This window comes from Populus nigra, chromosome 1 (genome assembly GCF_951802175.1).
Source record: "Populus nigra chromosome 1, ddPopNigr1.1, whole genome shotgun sequence".
NCBI lineage: Eukaryota > Viridiplantae > Streptophyta > Magnoliopsida > Malpighiales > Salicaceae > Populus > Populus nigra.
In genome coordinates this window covers 5,347,970-5,358,344 of record NC_084852.1, presented here as the reverse complement: position 1 = coordinate 5,358,344, position 10,375 = coordinate 5,347,970, and the positions used below count along the sequence as shown (strand labels likewise).

At 35.1% G+C, this 10,375-nt stretch overlaps 3 protein-coding genes across 5 annotated transcripts; 1 reads left to right on the top strand and 2 right to left on the bottom strand.

The window, feature by feature from the left end:
• Positions 1 to 292: 292 nt before the first annotated feature.
• Positions 293 to 3,368, bottom strand: LOC133669434 (uncharacterized). Of its 2 annotated transcripts, XM_062089577.1 has the most exons (4): positions 3,203 to 3,368; positions 1,602 to 1,686; positions 1,349 to 1,450; positions 293 to 633 (listed from the first exon to the last, which is right to left on the bottom strand). In XM_062089577.1, exons 1-4 carry the CDS (start codon positions 3,301 to 3,303, stop codon positions 622 to 624), a joined length of 300 nt encoding a protein of 99 aa, XP_061945561.1. In that variant the 5' UTR covers positions 3,304 to 3,368; the 3' UTR covers positions 293 to 621. The 2 variants fall into 2 exon arrangements, with proteins under 2 accessions (XP_061945561.1, XP_061945552.1); XM_062089568.1 differs by lacking the exon at positions 293 to 633 and having other exon boundaries at positions 964 to 1,450.
• Positions 2,016 to 3,176, top strand: LOC133669425 (early nodulin-like protein 9). The gene is made up of 2 exons (XM_062089555.1): positions 2,016 to 2,330; positions 2,447 to 3,176. The coding sequence occupies exons 1-2, from the start codon at positions 2,123 to 2,125 to the stop codon at positions 2,902 to 2,904; spliced, it is 666 nt and encodes a 221-aa protein (XP_061945539.1). The 5' UTR covers positions 2,016 to 2,122; the 3' UTR covers positions 2,905 to 3,176.
• Positions 3,369 to 3,463: 95 nt separating the features above from the next.
• On the bottom strand, positions 3,464 to 10,114 carry LOC133669411 (protein disulfide-isomerase 5-3-like). Of its 2 annotated transcripts, XM_062089535.1 has the most exons (15): positions 9,903 to 10,114; positions 9,667 to 9,757; positions 9,490 to 9,584; positions 8,694 to 8,751; positions 7,886 to 8,070; positions 7,713 to 7,770; positions 7,198 to 7,238; positions 6,993 to 7,067; positions 6,601 to 6,657; positions 5,469 to 5,535; positions 5,226 to 5,372; positions 4,748 to 4,969; positions 4,004 to 4,165; positions 3,789 to 3,866; positions 3,464 to 3,700 (listed from the first exon to the last, which is right to left on the bottom strand). In XM_062089535.1, exons 1-15 carry the CDS (start codon positions 9,941 to 9,943, stop codon positions 3,623 to 3,625), a joined length of 1,455 nt encoding a protein of 484 aa, XP_061945519.1. In that variant the 5' UTR covers positions 9,944 to 10,114; the 3' UTR covers positions 3,464 to 3,622. The 2 variants fall into 2 exon arrangements, with proteins under 2 accessions (XP_061945519.1, XP_061945527.1); XM_062089543.1 differs by lacking the exon at positions 8,694 to 8,751 and having other exon boundaries at positions 7,886 to 8,065.
• Positions 10,115 to 10,375: the final 261 nt, after the last annotated feature.

Genomic DNA, 10,375 nt, shown 5'->3' with positions numbered 1-10,375 from the left:
CTGTCAAACATTAAAAAATAATTTATTTTTTTAAAATTTATTTTTTCAAAATTTACTTTTTAAAAAAATATATTTTCCAGCAAATAAATGCATCTAAGAAAAAATTAATCTTTACCACTGCACAGCGCTAACACAGTTTTTCTCTTATAGATGTGGAAGCGGCCTATCTACCACCCATTTTGTCTTAAGAAAAAACCCCCCATAACGTACTTGTTTACATTCAAGAAAATACCAAGAAACTTCACGGAAATTACCTATAGCTTGGCAGTTGGCACTATCCCACCAACGTCGATTTCTGCAAATCTCTGTCATTCTTATTATAATTACTGTGTTCATAGCTTCTAACCAAATCTTCCCGATTTCTATTTCCCGTGGACTATTTTTGCATGTTCTATTTGGCTACTACATTAACAAACTAGCTCGATCCCTTTCATACTAATTTTTTTGCCTTGAAGAGCTCTGTACAAGGCAGATTCTTCTGTTCCAGCAACAGGCCAGAAGATCAAGCATGTGATTCGAACATGATGAAGTGCTCTTTTAAACTAATGTTCTTCTGTTTTGAGCTTGTTTCCTAATGCTGGAGGTGCCAAAGAGGAAGATCTTCGTTTCAGTAATGGCACCTCAGCTTATTGGCTGTTGTATAAATTGAAGTTATAATAAACGAAAACAAACTAAAACCTGAGGCATGTGTAAATATTATCTTTAAGGATATTTTTTCAACACAAAGTTATATTCCAGGATCCAATATATTTCTCCTCTAAAGAGTTACAGAAAAAACAAGTACAATAAAAAAAAAATATCAGTAAGTCTTGCAAATATAGAAAAATAATATTATAATTTTTTCACTTTTTTTTTTATTTTAAGAGTGCATGATATATATATATATATATATACTGCTATAATATAATAGCTACGCAGAAAATAAATTAAAAATTAAAAATTTATTACAACAATTCAAAAATAAAAGAATTATTGAAGAATTAAAAATTATAACTATTTAAAAAAAAGTTAGTAGAATTTTGTGGTTGTTGAAAAATTAATTTCAAGAAAAGTGTTTTGGGCTTGGTATCATTTCCAAATCCATGTTAGATCCAAACTCAAGCTTGCTTGATTCATGTTTTTTTAGGTTAGATAAATTATCAAATTCAAGTATTTTAAATCTAACATATTTATCTAACTCATGTTTTTTTTGGTCTGAAAAATCTTGTATTTACCAAGATTGCTATACCTATATTAAAGCTCATTTATATAAATACTAGATAAAAATCTGTTAAAATAATCAAACCAGTCATATTTTGAGTCTGGACACTGTAAAACCCCAGGCTTTTGACCAAAGAAAAGTTCATACCTCGAAATTGTCAACCAGAACCATTAATGGCCCCCTTTTTCCTGTAGTCCATCCTGATAAACATGTGAAAGCATGCATGTTTAAATTCATCAGGAGTTTTATCTATCATTTGAAAAAGACACTAGTTACTAACATCATCTATCATGTTAATATTCGAAAGAAAAAATTGGCAGACAACTGCATGACATTGCTTTGGTTGTCTTCCATTGATGAAGGAGATAAGTAGAAACTTCTAACTCAGCTCAAATGCAACCTGTATGACATTCCATTTCTGAAACATAAACAGAGAGAACTTTATATTTCCAAGTGGAATCAAGCCATCCAGAGCTCTTCTGTGCCTGAGAAGAAGAAAAGAAACTAGCATATCAGAGTAGCTTAATCAAGCAAGTTAATGGTTCAAGATGAACTCATGAAAGTATTATATCTTATAGTGGTAACAGACATGTTAATAGTGTATTAGATGTCATTAGCTTTACCCAATGCAGAAGTCATGAATATTCTTGATAACAGTCAAAGTAAAGTATTATGCTAAACACTGCTTAAAAGAGTGAAATATATGCTTTGCACTGGCATCGAAGAAATCCCAAGAAATGAGAATATGAAAAAGTAGAAAAAAGCTTCTCTGCCACAGCTTGTAAAGTTCATGCAACTTGGCCTACAAAAACGCTGAACATAACACCATCCTTGTCACAGCTCAACTTCATCTAAGACTGAGATTTTAGATTTTGGGTGAAAGACACTTCACTTGCTCTACATCTCATTTATTGTTTTTCAATGGCCAACATCAGTTCCCAAAACAAAGTCTTTCATGTTTTGGGGCTCTTGTGTTTCTTGCTCTTGATACAGAAGAACAATGCATTTCAATATCAAGTCGGAGGCGGTTCGAAAGGTTGGACCGTGCCCGATAATACCAGTTCCAGTTCGAAGAGCTACTACAACGATTGGGCTGAACGTACCCGATTTCGGATCGGAGACTCCCTCTGTAAGTTGACCTTTTGTCCCAAGATTTCATCTTCCGACAGAACATGTACAAAATCTTAGTATTTTGTTAACATATCTCTAACGATAACTGAAGTTGTTTCTTCTCGGTTGTTGCAGTGTTTGCTTATGATCCTAGCCAAGACTCGGTGCTTCAAGTAAGCAAGGGGGACTATGAAAATTGCACCACAAAGAATCCTATTGCAGCATTCAGTGACCCTAAGACTGTCTTCACATTCAACCATTCCGGACATCACTACTTCATCAGTGGAAACAAAGATAACTGTCTCAAGAATGAGAAGTTGGAGGTGGTCGTTTTAGCAGACAGATCAAGCAATCATTCTGCTAACACAAACCAAACCACTGCAGCTCCTTCTCCGTCTCTGGGTTACTCCGACATTGTCCCAGCTCCTACACCTAGCGGCGTTGAGACTCCTCCCGCTCCCACAGGAATAGCCGACATAAACCCAACTCCAGCTCCCATCGGTGTGCCACCAAACTCAGCTTCTTCATTGTTCGCGAGTTTCATTGGTTCCATGGGAGCATTCTTTGCTTCATCTCTTATCTTATCGTTTTAGGAGGAAAATTATCCAAACAAGTATTTGATTTCCATTTTTTTTTTGACCCTGTTCCATTTTTTTTCCCCCTTTTTACCCCCCTGGCTTTCTCTATGATTTTCTTGCCTTGAGCTCAGTGATTTCAACTGGGTATTTCAAAGGTGTATTGGTGTTTGAACATTCATTTGTTCCGGATGATAAAGTTTATGGTGTGCTCATTACTTCATGTCACATTATTGTATAGAACGAAATAAATAAAATTTTCACTGTGTGGATGCAAGAAATTTGGAAAATTTTGTTCTTTTCTCCCATCACATACCAGTGGTAAACAGAGCACTTCCAGCCTGGAGCAATAGCAATATCCCAGTTCCCGCACTGGAAAACAAAACTTCTTCCTTGTAAAAGCTGCATGATTCCCATTTTCGACGAGGCGGTGAGGAAAGAGGGGGAGGGCTGCAGGGCCAATATCCATTGTGCTTGATCATGGACACATGCAATTGAAACAGACTCTTGTTTCAAGGGGCATCTATTCCTCAACTAGAAGGGGAAAAAAAATGAACAAGCAGTCAAACAGCCTAGGTTGGAGTTGCAGAGAGCCATGGAAAATTTCTTGTATTAGCAATTAGAATAGCTTATAACAATTCAAAACCAGGTAAATACAGTAATTGTTCTAATCAAATCCTTGCTAAATAAAAAGGAGTATGAGAACAGAATTTATACATCAAATTTCATCTTCCTATCAAAAATTTTTGCCGAGTTCTACTTTTTTCATCATTCTAAATGTGTTGTGCAAAATTGAATCCAGTATACCAGCCACCTGAAATGGAAAGAGAAAAACTATCAGAAACTGCATCTGCTTGTGGCTGGAGATAAAAGACTAAAGAAACACAAATTTAAATACGAACCGTGAAGACACCTCCAATTATGGCACAGACATTGGTGATAAAATGTGAAAAAGACTTGGGATTTTCAGTGATCAAAACCTGATATCAGAAGTACAACAAAAAAGTGTCAGAAACAAATGAGAGATCAAAAGCAGAGAAAACACAACGAATAATCTTCCAGTCCAATAATAATAAAAGAGAAAGACGAATCAATTTTTTTTAATTTATTACTGAACCTGCATGGGAGAGAGCTCAAAATGGAATTTTGCAGTTGGCATGTAGACAGTCTGTGCCAAACTGCTATGAGCTGTATATTCATACTCCTCAATTAATTTGTGCTCAGCTGAAGATCTTCTTGTAACCACCTCAGTTTTAACAACTTGGAGATAATGCTCTATCTGCAATTACCATGTTATAGAAATTGAATGTTAAGATATCCTTAAATTGCAAGGTTATCACATTGTCTAGAATTATATCCATTCATCAGCCCACAGGACATGGGTGGTTCAAGATTTTATGATCAGGAACAAGAATGAATTTATCTCAAACATAAAGAATCAATGTCCTATTTTAAACATATATTGATAGCAACAACCCTGATTAACATTACAAAGAACAAGCATGTTTAATCCATCAACCATCAATGGCTCACCCTAACAAAACTCCTGCTCAAGACCTGCATTCTCTTCACCATTTGTACATTTAAAATGGTTGTGGTCCAAGACGATATCCTAAATGAATAATTTCATATTGTGGGTCCATGGTATATTCATGCACATTCATGCATCCATATGAAGAAAAATTAGGAATCCACATTCTATGCCCATCCTGTCCCCATGCATGTAAATGTTGTTGGTGTAGTTGAGGTGTCAAACTACGGCACATTGAAATGCTGATTGGTTATGGCCAAGCATGCAGTAAGCATTACAGAAATAAATAAAATAATGAATCTAGAGGATCGCTTGCAAGAGACAACTTACAGTGACATTAGCCCCTACATCATGATGATTAATAAATGATCGGCCATTCAACTTGTCATGACTTCGACCAATGTGAGGTATCAAACGCTTCACATCACTCATTACCCTGGGCAAAACCTTCATACCAAATGAGAAATGGGATATGACATGTGACAGGTTCATTTGAGTAGAATCAAAGGAATGGGCTCCTGAGCGAGCTGAGATCACAAGGTTGCCTGGAACCTGCAGAGCACATTACAGCTCAACTTTAAAACCCAAGAACTTACCAAAAGTAATGCTGAATATTTCCTTTTAGGATCAATTTAGAGACCCACAAAATGACCACAATATTGTGAGAATCTGAGGATGGCTGAATGATTATTGATCTGTCATTTTGTTTACTAATTTTGATCATGTCCATCATCAACTAACATGCAGCATATCTACAAGCAACCATAGGGTCTATCCCATTGATTTCCATGCAGAATGGGAGGTTTACCTTCTTTACACGCACATATCCTTCAATTCTACATCCTCCGGCTGAAGGAGCTGGTCTTTTAACATGCTCTGTTGCATTTTCAGGTTTATGCTCCAAAGCATGCCTTTGAGATTCCATTGCAATAGGTGCAACCAAACCTTCCATTGTCTGCAAGGGACAATAGAAAGTATGCCAGGTTTGCATCAATTATCTTGAACAACCCAAGTTTGCACATTAAAATAGGAAAAAGAGAAGTGTTCATACCTTAACCAGGCTGTCTGTATCTCGATCTCCATAATAAGATTCATGGTCATGGTGTCCATGGTCATCCCTGTGACAGTTGAAGATGCCCGATACCAAAGTTGGCCAACGAAGCAGTAATACAAAGCCAGATATTAAAGAAAGGAAAAGGATAGGAAACAAAAATGTTGTATTCAGCAATAAATCAAAGCAGAAGTTGACATCTATTGCTGCAAGCAGCCTTTTCTTAGGTGTTAAAAAATGCTGTGAAGATTGAGAATGTTAGGGGGACCTGAAACTACAAAAAGGAGTATATTCCTTCCACCCTCCATTTTTGTTCTGATATTTTGTTTCTTAGCTTATATATGACAATCTTTATAGTGTTGCATTTTGGACGTAGCAGAACTTGATTAGGAAATTTCAACTTGACTGATTTAAAGAAGGAGGTTAAATTTTACGAAGGAATTGGTGTTGGCCACCAAGTATATGAAATTGAGGGAAGACTTCAAAACAGGGTACCAAAAACTATGTCAAGGATAGTAGATAATTAAATTTACATGTACGGATGTTGTACCCAACAAAACAAAAAAAGTTAATTCGAATGCAAGACACACCACTTCGAGGCTCAGTCTACCAAATTATTTCCGCCTCACATTCACTTTTGAAAACCAAGGAAGACCAAACAAATTAGACAATCTTCAAATGATTACAAGTCAATCTCATATCTAAGACTGTATCAAAGCATCTCAAAATCTCAAGATATCTGTATGCTTGCTAAAGAGATAGGTCATCGTCATTTCTTGTCTTGTGCGCCTTTTGATTTTTTATTCATATTTCTTTCCAGGGTTTTGTCAATTTTAATGATTTTAGTTTGTTTAGCTTCTTGCATGTACTCATGTCCATAAAGAAGCCAGCCCTTGTTTCCACATTTTAAATCCAATTTTCCTTACAAAAAAGAAAGAAAGAAAGAAAGTCTCCTAAATAAACAGAAGAGAATACGGAAGTTTACAAAAATAGATTTACCTCAAATGGTAAATTTAAAGAGCAAATATGCATTCCAATTGCCTTAAAAATAAAAATGCACCAAGAAAACATCCAACATAAGTTAAAGATAATCATCAACAGCATACAAAGAGTATAGATGAAAATATATTACCGAAGATCACTTCCTTTACGGAAAATACGAATTGATGGATACCCTTGTATGTGATTCCTGAAAATTCATGGAAAAATACTTACATTAAGAAACAATCAACTCAGGAAACTAAACCCTACAACAAGGGTAAAAGAGAATGGAGAAACAACCCCATGAACTACAATGAAGCTAAGCAGACAGGAATTAATATTGAGTTGGAAGAAATCTTTCAACACATTACAGCAATGCAGTGTTTTTCGTACACACTAAACTAGAAGTGCATCATGAATTTCAAAATCTATTAGCTACATTATCAGAATAGAAATGCTACCCCCAAATGCTAAACCCATTACCACTTTGTCTCACCAACAGAAATCAAATTACAAGTCAGGAAACATTGATCTAAAAAATACCTCCTACACAGATCACCTTCTTCAGTGCAGTCAACCTTAGCCAACAGAATCCGCCCATCTATTTCTGGATCATACCTGATAAAATGTATGTACATTGTGGGAATTAAATAACATAATGCCAAATCAAGGAACAATTTACTTCAAATGAAGGCTCTGTCTATATTTTCAGCGAGAAAAAAAATGTAAAAGTAGAAAAGAAAAACACCTTTCTCTTATTATTTTAGCTGCCTTTTCCCATGAAGGTTTCTGAAACAAGAGAAAATAGTCAGCAAAGAAGAAAGCAAAACACTGAGTCCACCAGTCATCATTGTATTTATGCAGGATGGGTTCAATTTGATTTTGCCAAGTATAACTGAGTAGTTATTCAACAACAAACAATAAGACAAAAAATTTGAAATCCTTAGATGATTTTATCAAGACATTTAAAGTCACAAAACGCCCAGAGTATGAGCTTATTATCATGAATCTATAAGTTCCTATCTCTCAGTAACATCAAAGAGCAGTCTCCTGACACTAAGATCACATGACATTACTCATTGGACAATTTCAAATACACCTAGACCTAAATATGCAGTGTATTGCTTGAAAAATTAGGTTCAGAAGCTGTATCATTGCAAAGATCATAAAAGATGTGCAATCTATTAATCTGACACCCCAAATGGTCTTCTATCCCAATATTCAAACTAAACTCTAAGCAATAAATGGACATTGTAAAATTACCAGGCGATTACTCCAGTAGCACCAAGGAGCATAAAAATTGACAACTAGAATTGGATACCTGAGAAGAAAGTACTCCATATGAGTCAAACAAAGGTATCGCTAAAATCACTACAAGAAAATCTTCCAAATTCAGAACCTAACAAACATCTGTAAATTGAAATTCAGCAACTTACTGATGCGTGTATTGATCAAAATTATGAGCTTTGAGTGATACAGAACCTTCACTGCCTTCTTCATGAACTTCATCTCCATGATTGATGTGATGCAAAACTGGTCCAGAGTGAAACTCAGATCCAGTGGGCTTCAAATCATGATCAATTGAGAATTTGCGGATTGTTTTTGTTATATTCAACCTGTTCTGGAAAAATGAATGTAAACTTTTAGGCCAGTCAAGAATAATGTGTTCAGAAAATAAATTGGCAGTAAGGATTGTGAACCACAAGGGCGCACACCAAGCTCAATAATTTCAAGGATATTTCACCATATTGTACAATGCAAGCATGCAGTGAACATCAAACTTAAAAAAATATGGGAAAATTGTCGAGAAGAAAATTGCACCTGCACTCTAAATAGAAGAAAAAAAAGATAAGGCAAAGCAAAAATGGCATTCTAATTTATCTTGGAGTACAAGAGGAATAACAATTATTATCTCTAGAAATTTCCATGATTCCACTCACATGTGAGGATAGCTTTGTGGACATCTTGGTCAATTTATTTTACTTTTCAATGAAATCCTACTAAACCAAAGGCACCTACTTCTGTATTTTTTTCTTTTTTCTTTTTTTATTTCCAGCTTATCACCAATCTAAAAACTTAGAGAACCATAATTTCTCAAGTCTTGGGCAGCTATCTCACCTGTCAACACCCAAGTCACTTTCACAAAATGAAAAATAATTTATAAAAAAGCCTTTTAAAAAACATAAATAATCATTTTCATAAAACTAAATTGAAGAAACACAACAATAGATAGAAAAAACTTACAGTTCCTAACACGTCACTCACGTCAACCGATGCAAATTCACATGAGAGTGAAGGAAAGCTACAATTAAAAAGAAAATTTATCTGTCAGCTAGTTTAATACAAGATTAACAGTTACTTATGTAAAGCCAAGAAATTTAAATAGGAAAAGCATTACAGCATCATTAGAGGTTTGAAGCTTTGAAGAGGAAACAAAAGCATTACAGCATTACATCGAAAAAAATCAGCCACAAACCTAAAAGCTTTGAAGAGGAAACAAAAACAGATTGACAGTCGAAACTAGGTTCACACCTATAGATCAAGTTCAAAGTTAAGCACATGAGGGGCAATATAAAACCAGACCTCTTTGATGAAACTGAGACAAAAGAAGTTGAAAAAACAGTTGCCACTTGAACAACAACTGCAGCCTAACATCATAAATCCTGACAAAATCCCAAAAGCTAAACACTACATTAACAAGAGACCAAGGCCTAGGTATCACCATGTCCGGACACTGTAATCAGCTATGTACATAATACCAACTCCCCTCTACTTATCGAAAAACAAAAAACATCTTCAAGGAAATGACACTCATCCTGCTTATCTACTGTGCACCAAATGCAGCAACGCAACTCCTGGTATGCATTTGTACGAGGGATAAATCCCAAAATAATAATACTCTTCTAGACCTCAGCTTAAAATGAAACAATCATATGCTCAATCCAAACAACCTTAATTCAATGGAAAGAATTCCTATGCAGAGAGTGAAACATGGCATAGGCAAGATTTAAATAATGAAAAATAAAAAACATAAAATTACCTAAGATTGAAATCAATACGTAAGAACTCTCCATCAGAACTATTGTCCACAATCACAGATGTAGAGGTGTTGACAGTTAAATAATTATTAAGTTCCTGCAAATCAAAATAATCATTAAAACGCAGCAGCAATCTGCGTATTTAGCACTGAAAAAGTGGCAGAGAAGAAGCTACATACCATTCCAAACAAAAACACCATAGCTAGGGCAGCTACTATCGATAATCCTGCACCTGATAACGATGCCTCTGTCAAATCTCTAGGAATTTTCCTGAAAAATCAACACATACACATACTTTATTTACTACATTAACAAACCTCATTCATGAGCTAAATAAAAAATAGATATAGATATCTAACGCTTCCAGATTCATAATACAAAGCGAAATCTTTGAAGAAATGGAGATCGATCGGACCTGTAAAAATCGACGGATTTGAGCTTGTTCGTTGAAACCATGACTGCTGATTTCAATCACTCGCAGACAAATCCAGAAGATCAGGGAAAATATAATATAAGCACTCAAATCACAAGAAATGAGCGCTAAGATCTGTTTTTTTTTTTTTTAAGAAAAAACAAATTAGTTTAGGTGTGTTTTTCGTTTTTTTGAGAGGGGTTACTGTTACAGACTTACAGTGTTACCGTAACTAGGTATACTCTGTAGGGCTGAGTACGCGTGAAGTCCTCCAAGTTTAAGTGGTTAGTTAGATTACTCCCTATACTAAAAACATGTACAAACAAACCCTACTTTTGGTGGCTTTTCGGGGTTAGGGATGGGTTTAGGTCATTCTCCTTCTCTTTATATCTTTTTAATTGAAAATAAGAGGCTTTGTGTTTTATATTTCATAGGTTTGAAATCTTTTTAATAACAAAAATTCAATATTAATTATA